This window comes from Somniosus microcephalus, chromosome 5 (assembly GCF_052327205.1).
Source record: "Somniosus microcephalus isolate GS21.2 chromosome 5, FLI_Smic_1.0, whole genome shotgun sequence".
NCBI lineage: Eukaryota > Metazoa > Chordata > Chondrichthyes > Squaliformes > Somniosidae > Somniosus > Somniosus microcephalus.
The window spans coordinates 142392917-142407191 of record NC_140991.1 but is presented as its reverse complement, the minus strand read 5'-3'; the positions used below and the strand labels follow the sequence as shown (position 1 = coordinate 142407191).

Below are 14275 nucleotides of genomic sequence, written 5' to 3'. Positions count from 1 at the left end.
CAGGCCTTGTGCCTGCTTTTTAAAAGTGTAACTGCTGGAGACTTACCCTCCCGGAGAAACCTGCAAAAAAAACGTAAGTTCGATGCGCACGCGATCCACCTGTCAACCCCTTCTTTCAGGGGAACGGAAGTGCCGGCACTTTCGTTGGGCCTATGCGTGAGTACCCAGTGCGTACTCGCGCGTTGGGACCCGAATTTCTGGGCCAGTAGCCTTGCCAGCAAAGTTGAAGCTCATGGAATAAGAGGGACAGTGGCAGCATGGATACGAAATTGGCTAAGTGATAGGAAACAGAGAGTAGTGGTGAACGGTTGTTTTTTCGGACTGGAGGAAGGTATACAGTGGTGTTCCCCAGGGATCAGTTCTAGGACCACTGCTTTTCTTGATACATATTAATGACTTGGACGTGGGTGAACTGGGCACCATTTCAAAATTTGCAGATGACACAAAACTTAGCAGTATAGTGAACAGCGAGGAGAACGTGACAGATGAAATTTAACACAGAAAAGTGTGAAGTGATACATTTTGGTAGAAAGAATGGGGAGAGGCAATATAAACTAAAAGGTACAATTTTAAAGGGGGTGCATGAACAGAAACCCCTTGGGGTATGTGTGCACAAATCGTTAAAGGTGGCAGGGCAGGTTGAGAAAATAGAGGTATAGAGTACAAAAGTGTGGAAATTATGATGAACCTGTATAAAACACTGGTTCGTCCCCAACTGGAGTAGTGCGTCCAATTCTGGGCACCGCGCTTTAGGAAGGATGTGAAGGCCTTGGAGGGGGTGCAGAAAAGATTTACGAGAATGACTCCAGGGATGAGGGACTTCAGATACGTTGATAGACTGGAGAAGCTGGGGTTGTTCTCCTTGGAGCAGAGAAGATTGAAAGGAGATTTGACAGAGGTGTTCAAAATCATGAGGGGTCTGAAAATAGTAGATAGAGAGAAACTGTTCCCATTGGCAGAAGGTTCGAGAACCAGAGGACACAGATTTAAGGTGATTAGCAAAAGAACCATAGGCGGCGCAAGAAAAAACTTTTTTACTCAGCGAGTGGTTAAGCTCTGGAATGCACTGCCGGAAAGGGTGGAGGAGGCAGATTCAATCACGGCTTTCAAAAGGGAGCTGGATAAGTATTTGAAGGAAAAAAAATTGCAGAGCTACGGGGAAAGGGCGGGGGAGTGAGACTAGCCGAAGTGCTCTTGCAGAGAACCGGCATGGACTCAATGGGCCAAATAGCCGCCTTCCGTGCTGTAACCATTCTATGATTTTATGAAACCATATTAACATCTGATGGGTCTCAGATATAGATGGAAACACAGCAGCAAAGAAAAGGCTCGACTGAGGATCTTGAGTTATAAGTCTAGAAATGACTTGACGATAATGGCAGGAAGAAACTGCTTAACCTTCCTATGGCATTTCTCTCCATTTTTTAAACAGAGCAGTTAACCTGTTTATTTTAAATAGGCTGATTCCTCTGTTAAAATAGACAGGAATGTCATACAAATGTCACGTCCAAAGGTGTGCGGGTTAGGTCGATTGGCTATGATAAATTGACCCTTAGTGTTAGGGGGATTAAATACGTGGGGTTACGGGGATAGGGTGGGATATGTGTTGGTGTAGGGGTTACGGGGATCGGGTGGGATATGTGTCGGTGCAGGCTCGATGGGCCGAAATGGCCTCTATCTGCACTGTGGGGTTTCTGTGATTCTGTGAAATGCATTAAACATCAATCCAATACTATTGCCAATTAATATTTCTAGTCTGTAATATATTTGAGTTCACAGCTGCAGTTCATACATAAATAACATTTAAAAAATGACCTTTAGTAGTACAGTATCACATGCACAAACAGAAACTTTCTTGCAGAGTGAATTCTTTCAATCCAGAAACTAGAACTTACCACGTTTCCCGAGTCAGAATATGAGCAGTGTCTAGCTTTGTTTACAAAAGCAAGATACTACGACCAGATGTTGTGTTCAAAGTTTACAGTATAATCTTCTCATTTCTATTTTCACGTGTTTCTTCAGCATCCAGTTAGTTCACCACAGCTCCATCCAGAAGTCAACTAAAGAGCTTCGGAACATGTCGAAGAACCGAGAGGCAGCTTGGCCCCTCTCCACACTGCCAGTGTTTAACCCAGTAACTGGCGAGATCGTGCCACCCCTTCACCATTCAGATAACTGTGACACGTCCAACATGCCTCTCATGCAGACACAACAGTGAGTGTTTTTTTATTTTATACCACATTATTAGATAATGCAGATTTTTTTTTCTCTCTAACACAACAGTGATCAAAGGAAGTGGAATATTTGCATTTCTTTGCTGTTGGAGGATAGGCCTCACATGAATAACTTTATCATGCGCTGGTGTTTAGGGGTATTAATCAATGGCCCCCACTTTGTACATGCATTTCTAAAGTGACGAGAGATGCATTGAGGAGCACAAGCTATTGTTTCACATTCATGTGTATCTGGGTTTGGTGCACCATCAAAATACATCTTTTTGGATCTCCTGAGGTAGTACCACACTGCCTCTCATTGGCATTGTTACCAGAATCTCTTGATTATTGCTTCCCCATCTCCTGTCATACTCCTGCAATTACCTAATTATTACTTCCTGATTTATTTAATCTCTTCAATCTTGTTGACCATTCACCTTGGTTTCTCAATGATAAATACAAGGCACTAATCGCATTGAGTCACTCTGAAACTTAAATTTTCTGTTAGTTGATAGAGTACCATGGTTTTGTGATGGCACGAAAATACGTTATACATGATGTAAACACAGCATCACATCATATTAATATGGGCTCGCCGGCACCATGATGGCTCTGCGTGTTGAAGCACCAATGTGCAAAGCCACAGAACAGAACACAGCTCAAACTATCCCCACTCTCATACTGTATAAGGATATTTTGAGCAGAGGCCAGCTAACTGAGAAAAGTCAACTATTGCATTTGGCTTGAAAAAATGAGACACATAAATAGAGTGGTTGAAGTTGAATTAATGCAGGGGCTGGGAGTAATTGTAAACTCGTTACTTTCAATGTCTAGACAGAATGGTGGAGCAATTAAAAAAGTCAATGCAGGCTGGGATATGTCACAAGAACAGTAAAATACAGGTCTAGAGAAGTTATACCACGGGTTTACATGTTGGAGCGCTGTGTTTAAATCTGATCATCATGCTCTGAAAGAGGTAGATGAATTGGAAAGGGTACAAAGAGAAACAAGCATGAACCCATGTTAGACTATAAGGAAACATTAGAGAAGGTCAAGCTCTACAGTGTAGAAAGGCAGATAAGGGGAATCTCATTCATGTACATGAAGTATTAAATAGTGCAATTAAAGTAAATGCAAAATATTACTTCAATATAAGCCAAGAAAGTACATGTATATCAAATAACTCCTTTACTGAAAGAGTGATGATGCTTGGAATGGTTTGCAGTCAGGGTAGCATAGGCAAAAGCATTACAACAACAACAACAAAACAACCTGTATTTATATAATGCCTTTAACATAGTAAAACATCCCAAGGCGCTGCACAGGAGTATTTGCAGACACAAAATTTGACACCGATCCACATAAGGATAAATTAGGGCAGGTGACCAAAAGCTTAGTCAAAGAAGTAGGTTTTAAGGAGCGTCTTAAAGGAGGAAAGAGAGGTAGCGAGGTGGACAGGGAATTCCAGAGTTTAGGGCCTAGGCAACAGAAGGCACGGCCACCAATGGTTGAGCGATTATAATCAGGGATGCTGAAGAGGGCAGAATTAGAGGAGCACAGATATCTCGGGGGGTTGTGAGGCTGAAGGAGATTACAGAGATAGGGAGGGCCGAGGCCATGGAGGGATTTGAAAACCAGGATGAGAATTTTGAAATCGAGGCGCTGCTTAACCGGGAGCCAATGTAGGTCAGTGAGCACAAGGGTGATGGGTGAATGGGACTTGGTGCGAGTTAGGACACGGGCAGCCGCGTTTTGGATGACCTCAAGTTTACGTAGGGTGGAATGTGGGAGGCCAGCCAGGAGTGCATTGGAATAGTCCAGTCTAGAGGTAACAAAGGCATGGATGAGGGTTTCAGCAGTGGATGAGCTGAGGCAAGGGCAGAGACGGGCGATGTTACGGAGGTGGAAGTAGGCGGTCTTTGTTATGCTGCGAATATGTGGTCGGAAGCTAATTTCAGGGTCAAATATGACGCCAAGGTTGCGAACAGTGTGGTTCAGCCTCAGACGGATGTTAGGGAGAGGGATGGAGTCAGTGGCTAGGGAACGGAGTTTGTGGAGGGGACTGAAAACAATGGCTTCGGTCTTCCCAATTTTTAATTGGAGAAAATTTTTGCTCATCCAGAACTGTATGTCGGACAAGCAGTCTGACACAGTGGAGGGAACAAGAGAAAAGATAGTGAAGTAGAGCTCAAGGATAATTCCAAATGTTTGAATGCTGTAATGGAAGAATTAGGGTACTAAAGGGATAAATATTGATGAGCCAATTGGCCATTTCTGATCCTTGACTTTTCTTAAGTTAACTCCCTGCAGAAAGGAAGGAAGGAAAGAAAAATCAGAGGAAGAGTCTTCAATGGGACTCTCTTTCAGTGGTCAGCCAAGAGTAGCATTGACAGTGGAGAGCAGAAGTGTGCCAGTCCTACTCTTTCAGACATAGGAGATGCATAAACTAATAGGGAACAAGCAAGAGGGGAAACAAATTATATCCTTATAGCCTTAGAAAAAGGACCAAACTATGTTTTAATTACTGTAGCTAAGATTTATTTCAAGTTATCAACACTCAGGTGAACAAACTAGAGTAAGAAAATTTTGACAGTGCCAGTTCATTGAAATATGTAGTTTTACTAGGATTGGCTGAAGTAATTGATTGTTAGTATAGAGTGATATATATTTCTAACTAAACAGTCCCTGTCTCATTAGGTAATGGTTTAGTTATTTATTTCCTTCTGAGCATTAGAGACTGATATTGTAAAAGTGAGAAAGATTTAAAAGTGGTAGAGTAGAAACTGACACAGACAAAAGTCATGCACCAAATGCAGAATTTGATTCTAATTCAGTCTTGTCTAATCTTGCAGGAATCATCCATTACAGACGCAGCTGCCCCAGCAGCAAGGTGCAGGTCAGTATCCAACATCTCTCTCGCCAGCCATCCCTTGCTCAAACCACTATCACATCGATTACCATGCAACATAATTGAAGGATAAATATCGAAAAAAGCCTCCTTCTGAATGTGTATTTTGTATTTAATAAATGTATGTGTAATATTTGCTATTACAGATTTTGTTACAATCAAAATACTCTGGCTCAGATATTGCATGTTGGATAAGGGGTAGTACTGTTATATCAGTATACAGGGGAAAAGGACCCTTCAATAACATGTTTCATGCAAAGCTGTCGCAAAGGCCCATTCTATTTTTGTGCATGTTAATATAACTAGAACAAAGCCATTTGCTACTTTGCAGCACATTTTTTTTCTTGTCAATGTGTGCGCAGTCTTATCAGAAAGAAAAAAACTTAACGTGTTAAATTCTTAATTCATAATCAAACCTTTTACTTCTTCATTCTTGCTTTCCTAATTGGAGGAGAATTTTATATGTCGACATTTCTGCAATTTGAGGCAAGTACAAACCAGTGTAAAGATTTTCCAACACTTTATTTAAAAAGACATTTCTAAATTTTTTTTTAATCCCTTTCCCTCAAAGCCAAGCACCATCTAAAGGGTAAATCATTGATCTGAGCACAGGCGATTAGAAGCTTTATGGCATGTGGACTCCCATTTGTACCATGCCGACAGCTTTACCTTTAATATGAAGGCTGTGTCTTGGATTTTTTTTGTATTAGGAAGTTACTATTATGATGTAAGTAAATCTGTCCCTCCTATTTCTCATCTACATGCTGCCCCTCGGCAACATCATTCAAAAACAGTGTCAGATTCCATATGTGCGCTGATGACACACAGCTCTACCTCACCACAACCTCTCTCGACCCCTCCACTGCCTCTGATTTGTCATGCTGCTTGTCCGACATCCAGTATTGGACGAGCAGAAATTTCCTCCAGTTAAATATTGGGAAGACCGAAATCACTGTCTTTGGTCCCCACCACAACTTCCAGCCACTGACTCCATTCCCCCTCCCTGGCCACTGTGAGGCTGAACCAAACTTTTCCCAACCTCAGTGTCTTATTTGACCCTGAGCTGAGCTTCTGACCCCATTTCTGTCCATCACCAAGACAGCCTACTTCCTCCTCCGAAACATCGCCCGTTCCCGCCTCTGCCTCAGCCCATCTGTTGCTGAAACCCTCATCCATGCTTTTGTTATCTCTAGACTCGACTATTCCAACGCTCTTCTGGCTGACCACCCACCTTTCACCCGCCGTAAACTGGAGCTCACCCAAAACTCTGTTGCCCGTATCCTGACTCGCACCAAGTCCCGCTCACTCATCACCCTGTGCTCGCTGACCTACACTGGCTCCCAGACAGGCAACAGTTCCGATTTTTAAATTCTCATTCTTGTGTTCAAATCTCTCCATGGCATCGCATCTACCTATATCTATAAGCTCATCCAGTTTGCAGCCCTCCGAGATCTCTGCACTTCTCCAATTCTGGCTTCTTGCGTATCCCTGATTTCCTTCACTCCACCATTGGCAGCCGTGCCTTCAGCTGTCTGGGCCCCAAGCACAGGAATTCCCTCCCTAAACCTCTCCACCCTTCTACCCCTCTCTCCTCCTTTAAGGCACTCCTTAAAACCTGCCTCTTTCCCTTTCCTATTATCTCTGTGGCTCGATGTCAAATTTTGTCTGATAATGCTCTAACGAAATGTCTTTGACATTTTACTATGTTAAAGGCACTAAAAATTCAAGTTGTTATTGTTAAGAGATAGGAAGGCATTACTTGGGAAACTTAATTATTACATTTCTGCTTTAAGTGAAACTAATACTGTATCCAGTTTCCATTAATTTTAGATGATCAGAAAATCAAACACAGCAACATCTAATGCAGGGTGTATTTTGTCATCTTTCAACTGGGCTATTGGGCAAATTAACTCAGCATTGTTCCACTTCTGGGAGGGAAATTACTTTTCTTTTTGATCAAATAGCAGTTTATATCAGTCGTGGCTCAGTGGTTGTGGGTTCAAGCCCCACTCCAGAGATTTGAGCACAAAATCTAGAATAACACCTCAATGCAGTAGAGAGGTGCCATCTTTCAGATTAGACATTAAACTGGGGGGTCCTCTGAAGTGTCTTTTTAACTGGAGCCTCTACTCCCATTTCCCTGTTTCTTCCATTGTAATCTTTCTTACTTTTCAAATAATTACCTAATTGCCGTTTAAATAATACTATAGTCTCTGATTCAGTATATATCTTATAAAAGCATTGTGTTCTAATAACCCTGTTGTGAAAAAACATCCAACTTCTCCTTTTAAATCTACCCCTTACCTTTTCTGTTCCAGTAAGTGTAGTGTCCGTGTGTAGATAAAGACACTGAAGACAGGAGTTGGTTCATAGGTATTTACTAAGCAAGTCTGGGGGGGGTTCTAAAGGATATACACAATACACAGGCTTATATAGCCCAAGTGGCAATTACCGGCATTACGCACACCTGGGGCTCTTAAAGGCACATACACCACAATTCCTCCCCTTCTAGCTAACTAGTACATCATATTTTAAGTAATTATTAATTACATGTTATATGCAAAATAATATACATTGCTGTATTAATTAATTATAAGTTAGTCTCTCAGGAGGCTTCCTGACTCGGTCCGGATAACGCCTCGGGGGTGTAGTAGTTTCTGGTGGTGTAGTAGGTTCTTCTGGCAAGGCTGATTCGGCTTGAAGGCCAGTGTCGGGTTCATCGGGTTCCAGTATCACCGGATCGGAGGTAGATATGGGTATCTCTACCTCATTGTTAGATGTATAGCATGGTGGTGTAGGTTGTCCCTTTTCGGATGACTTGATGATTTGGTCAGCATGGTGCCTTATTATGCTTTCTCCGATGTCCACGGTATACATCAGTGGTCCTAGTCGTGTGCAGATAGTTCCAGGCTGCCATTTCTCGGTACGGTAGTCCCGGACCAAAACCGGTTGGCCTATCTGGAAGGCCCTAGTTGGCCTTTCATTCATGCCCTGAAACTGCCGGTTCTCCACGTCCCTTCGGATGTTGGGCTTGACCAAATCCAGCCGGCATCTTAGGTTTCTATTGTAGAACATCCTGGCGGGAGTTTGGTTTGTAACCATATGTGTTGCATTCCTATATGCAAATAAGAAGTTATCCACCTTGTGCTGAAGTTTTATGTCTTCATTACCCATGGCCTTTATGGCCTTCTTAAAGGTCTGGACAAACCTTTCAGCCAATCCATTGGTGGCGGGATGGTATGGGGCGGACGTGTAGTGCTTTACCCCATTGTTCTTTAAGAACTTTCTGAATTCTTCGGACACAAATTGCGGTCCATTATCAGAACATATCTGTTCCGGCAGCCCATTCCTGGCAAATATGGTCCTTAATACTGTGATGGTTTTTTCCGTGGTGGTGGAGGACATCTTTATTACCTCCGGCCACTTGGAGTGTGCATCAACTGCGATTAAGAACATTGAGTCCATAAATGGACCAGCAAAGTCGATGTGCACCCTTTGCCAGGGAGATGAGGGCCACTCCCATGGATGTAGAGGGGCCTGTGGCGGAGCATTTTGGACCTTCTGGCATCCTAGGCAGCTCTTGGTCATGTCTTCGATGTCTCCATCGATACCTGGCCACCATACAAACGCCCTAGCTAGGTTCTTCATTTTCACTCCACCCAGATGCCCCTCGTGAAGCTCCTTTAGCACTTTATCCTGGAGTTTGGGTGGAATCACCACTCTGGATCCACACATCAAGGTTCCTCGGCACACTGACAGCTGTTCTCTTCTTTGCGAGAATGCTGGCAACAGTGGTTCGCCATGTGCTGGCCATCCCTTCATTGTTAAATCGTAGACCCGTGAGAGAGTAGGGTCATTTCTGGTCTCCCTTTCAATGGCAGAATTTGTCACCGGTAGACATTCCACTATGGTAGAGTGGAATATCTCTACTGGGTCTACTGTAGGTGCCTCTTCTATTGTTGGCAACGGCAGGCGCGATAAACCGTCAGCATTCCCATGCTGTTTTGACCCTTTGTATTCAATGTTGTATTGGTGTGCCCCTAGAAAAAGGGACCACCTCTGTAGTCTTTGTGCCGTCATAATGGGGACACCTTTCTTAGGGTTGAATATGGAGATGAGGGGTTGATGGTCAGTCAGCAAGGTAAATTTTTGTCCGTGTAGGTAATGGTTGAATTTCTTCACTCCCCATACCAGGCTGAGTGCTTCCCTGTCTATCTGGGAATAGTTACGCTCAGCTGAGTTCAATGAGCGTGACGCAAAAGCTATCGGCTGTTCCGAGCCATCAGGGAATCTATGGGACAATACCGCTCCTATGCCGTAAGGGGATGCATCGCACGCCAGTCTGATTGGTAGTGATGGGTTGTAATGAGCCAAAACTTTCTCGGATGTGATTAAGTCTTTACATTTATGGAAGGCACGTTTACAGTCTTCGTTCCATTTCCAAATCACTCCTGTGTGTAGAAGATCATTAAGAGGGTGTAGAATAGTTGATAAGTTCGGTAAAAATTTATGATAGTAATTTATTAATCCCAGGAATGACCTCAATTGTGAAACATTTTCAGGTGCTGGGGCTTTTATAACTGCTTCAATTTTTTCAGGTGACTTATGCAACCCTTCCTTACTAATTATGTGGCTACAATATGATATCTGATTTTGGAAAAATTCGCACTTGGGGCGATTTGCTCGTAGGCCCCGTTCTTCCAGCCTAGTGAGCACCTGCTCCAAATTGGCAAGGTGCTCGTTGTCGTTTTCTCCTGTTATAAGGATGTCGTCTAGGTAACACTGAGTCCCCGGAATCCCTTGCAGGACTTGCTCCATAGCTCTTTGCCAGATAGCTGGAGGTGATGCTACTCCAAAAACCAGTCGATTGTACTGGTACAGGCCTTTGTGTGTGTTTATTGTGAGATACTTTTTAGAGGTCTCCTCAAAATTCTTGTCCATCGGTTCGGCTGGAGTGATTAAGTTGCGTAACAGCTTGTATGTTTCTGCGCCCATTAGATCCAGAAGCACTGAAGATTTTTTTTCATCTTCTATTCCATTTGCGGTGCAAAACACCTCCACTCTTTCTACATATGTGGTCCAATTCTCTATCTTATCAAAAACATCAATATTGCCAAAGTTAGGCTCTGTTTTGTTATCAAAAGCATCCATATTGCCAGACTTAGGCATTTCAAAAAAAAGATATGGCGCTTCCTGCGCTTTCCCGCCGCTGCTACCGATAACAACGCTGTTTTACTGTGGTTTCCGTTTATTCACTGTTGGAGACTCGTTCCCGATGGAGGTCTAAACGCTGACCTGCTTGCCACGCCGACCGTCTCCCGAGTGCACCCTCCCAGTCCGTTATTGCTTGCCTCCGATTTCGCTGCCTGTCTCAGCTGTAGAGCCCGACGCTGGAGCCCCAGCCTGACGCCCAGGAAGGATTAGCGCAGTACCTGCCACCAGCTTGGACAGCTGGTAAAACCACAGTTTCTATAACTTCCTTGAGTCTTCTGGACGCTGGAGGAATCGATGTCCTTGAGGTGCTGCCGAATTGCAGGTAAGTCCGTTTCCACTTCGTCGCCACTGTAGTGTCCGTGTGTAGATAAAGACACTGAAGACAGGAGTTGGTTCATAGGTATTTACTAAGCAAGTCTGGGGGGGGGTTCTAAAGGATATACACAATACACAGGCTTATATAGCCCAAGTGGCAATTACCGGCATTACGCACACCTGGGGCTCTTAAAGGCACATACACCACAGTAAGAAATACCCCAATTTTTCAAGCCTTTCCCAGCTATACCTCTCATTTCTTCAACAACAACAACAACAACTTGTATTTATATAGCACCTTTAACGTAGTAAAACATCCCAAGGCACTTCACAGGAGTATTTTAAGACAAAAAATTTGACACCGATCCTCATAAGGATAAATTAGGGCAGATGACCAAAAGCTTGGGCAAAGAGGTAGGTTTTAAGGAGCATCTTAAAAGAGGAAAGAGAGGTAGCGAGACGGCAAGGTTTAGGCAGGGAATTCCAGAGTTTAGGGCCTAGGCAACAGAAGGCATGGCCACCAATGGTTGAGCGATTATAATCAGGAATGCTGAAGAGGGCAGAATTAGAGGAGCGCAGATATTTCAGGTGCATCTTTGCTGTACCTTTTCCACGGCTCCAATATCCATTCTAAAATGGGGTGCCCAGAACTGCCTGCAATAGTCCAACTGTGTAGCCTAACCAATGTCTTATTAAAAAAATTAACATTTGAAATAAGTTAAGAAGTGTGTTTCAAAAATATTTTTTTAAACAAAAATCATTAGGCTGCAGGCATTGAAGCTTTGTATTAAAGCTAGATGAGCCAGTTTGTGGAATATTGCAGTTGACAGTCTATTTCAAAAAGCCTAAGAGAGAGTCAGTTGTCTCATCCCAGGCCCTTTGAGCCAGGATGGCCCCAATTCCATTTTGTGAATGACAGAAAATGGTTGCTTGAGACCCACAGGTGAAAGCAGGAGAAATAACTGATTTAATTGAAAGATTGAGTAGCAAAGAATCAGAGGGACAGCCCTTCCACAGAGAGATAAGGATAAAAGGGCATGGAGCAGTCAGCCGGCAGCCAGGTCTGTGAAGGAAACCTCACTCAACTCGAGCCCAGAGGCAGTCAGTATTGGAAGGCTATCTTGTTCTCAAAGTGGTTTCTCTAGTTAGTTCAATCAAGGTCAGATTTGATCACTTTCTTTTTATTGTTCATTCTCGAGATGTGGGCAGCATTGTCAATGTTATTGCCCACTCCTAGTTGCCCTGAGAAGGTTTTGGTGCCTTGGTTGCACTTTGATACAACTGAGTGACTTGCTAGGCCCCTTTAGAAGAGTCAACCACGGTGGTGAGAGACTGAAGTCATGTATAGACACTGACAGCTTCATGGTGACTTACTGATACTCGTTTTTTTATGTATATTTCTTTTTTTTATAAATTGAATTTAAATTCTCAATGGGGTTTGAACTCTCAATCTCTGTTCCCCATTTTTTGGGGAGTTTGCAACAGGTACTGAGACATGCCTTTATTTGAAAATCTCATCAAGCTGCTTAAAATGTTAAATAGAGGGTCACATCAGGATAGTTTCAGAGCCAAGAATTTCTTCAGATACTCTAACTCTGCCTCCGTAGAAATGCTTGTAAATGGAGTTTCCTTCGCACCGCTGAGGAAATTCGCAGCCATTGTGTTTAGGGCACAGAAACTACTGTGAAAGAGGCAGTTCAGAGACACCCTCAGTTGATGGTATTGTGGAATATGGTATAGTCAGGATTACTATTCCCTCTTTTTTTCATGTGTGGTCCCTTTAACTGGCTGCGTGGCCCATTCAAATTTTCGCGCATGTGGGGTTTCTTCCATGGAAATCCGCTGTGTGGCCGTGCAGCTTAGTGGGAATGTTGTTCAGGATTTTTGCTTGTTATTTGGCCACAAGACCTTCTGTTAGGAGCAGTAAAGGTCCGAACAGCTCAGTAATTGAGAATTTGCATGCTCAACCCAACTACAGCAAGAAAAAAATGGAGGCTAGAGCCATTAGGGGTAGCATTTGTATTGCTGCTCCGGAATTCCTTTTTTAGTAAGGGTGAGCATCAGGCAACAGCAACACTGCTACCAAAGTCGAGGTTGTTGTCAGCACTGGAATAAGGTAAATTAGCCCATTGTCTGCTCTTAGCTAGCTTACATTATTGTGGGAATCTTGGACAATTCCAGTGATGTTCATTTAATGAATTTTATTTATCCATTTTAGGTAAATGGCAAACCTGAGGAAGGAAAACTGAATGAAGCATTTACCTGATATCAGATTCCACTTTGGAAGGTTATTCTTTTTCTGTATACTGACCAAATGCATGATCTGTTTTTACTCTGTGCTAATGTGCATGACTATGAATGTCTGCAGTACCACTATGTCCTGAATTTGATATTTTATACCACTGTTTTACACATCCTGTTCTAGCATAACAAATGCAATGTTTGCTTTTTGCACATGTTGAATTATACAAGCCTTTTAATTAATTTCATTTCATTTTTGCTAGAAAAAGAGGCTAGCCCTTAACTGGGAAAACTTTGTATTGCAGGTAGAAGGAATTTTGGCACGACTTGCCTAGTGATGACCAAAGTTACATTGTGCCATTAATAAATACCTGACGTTTCTCCAAAGTGTTAAACTTCTTGTTTTACATATTGCATAGTACCTCTCATACCCACACCGTTAACTTGTTTTGAACACAGCAAGCCAGTTGAGTAAGTGTGGTCATGGGGGCCAGAACCACTGTTGAGGACTCCCATTACCATCCCCCCACACCACTTAACCGATGAATCAATACTTCTCCCCGCTGAGCACCCATTCAGTCATGTTGCAACTAAGCATCATGACCCTTAATGCTCCCCACCCACCAGCAGCCATGTAATCTCCTGGGAAAGACAAAAGCTCGCGGCCAATTACTCTACGACCACGTAATCAACAACAAGTTCCAGGATGTAAATCCTCCAACATTCCCACTTACCTTTTATTACGTAGTAATATCACCCTTCTCCAAGAACTTATCTAGGTCATGAAGATTTAATAAACAATACTGAGCAGAGAACATATCTCCAGGATATAGAGCAGGGAAGAGTATTTGTCAAAGTGGTTTAAGCCCCTGAAACTGTAAGTTATATTTCTTCTAAAATGAAAAGAAAATGCAAATGCCAGAAATCAGAAATGAAAATAAAATCTTGAGAGGGAGGAGGTTTTGATGTTCCAGGTGTGTACCCTTCGTCAGAACTGAACTAAAAAAATAAGTAAGCAGAAAGAGAGAGAGAATGGGGGGAGGGTAATAGAATCAAGAAAAGTCCATCACAGAGAGCGTGTTAATGGATGAATGAGCTGAAAACTGCTCAACAGAAAATAGTTAGAGGACATAAGATCAGTGAGGTGATAGACACAGAGAAAATGCAAATAATTGAGAAGGTAACAAGACTTGGGAGTGCCGTGAAAATGGAGGAAAAAAAACCTGCAAATCAACAGGTCTATCTTTTGGATGAGACATTAAACCGAGGCCCTGTCTGCCCTCTCAGGTGGATGTAAACAATCCCATGGCACTATTTCGAAGAGCAGCAGGGGAGTTCTTCTCGGTGTCCTAGTCAACATTATCCCTTGACCAAGCTGACTAAA

At 42.9% G+C, this 14275-nt stretch overlaps 1 protein-coding gene across 5 annotated transcripts in view; it reads left to right on the top strand.

Moving 5' to 3' along the window:
• sgce (sarcoglycan, epsilon) overlaps positions 1–13272 on the top strand; it is a 103260-nt gene extending 89988 nt beyond the window's left edge. For 3 of the 5 annotated variants that reach the window (XM_085988300.1, XM_085988299.1, XM_085988302.1), the window contains 3 exons: positions 2023–2214; positions 5066–5109; positions 5573–5679. In XM_085988300.1, coding sequence (XP_085844426.1) covers positions 2023–2214; positions 5066–5109; positions 5573–5664 — 328 coding nt within the window. In that variant the 3' untranslated portion in view covers positions 5665–5679. Of the gene's footprint in view, positions 1–2022; positions 2215–5065; positions 5110–5572; positions 5680–12868 lie in introns of those variants that run through there. The other 2 variants (XR_015078432.1, XM_085988301.1) reach the window with 2 other exon arrangements.
• Positions 13273–14275: the final 1003 nt, after the last annotated feature.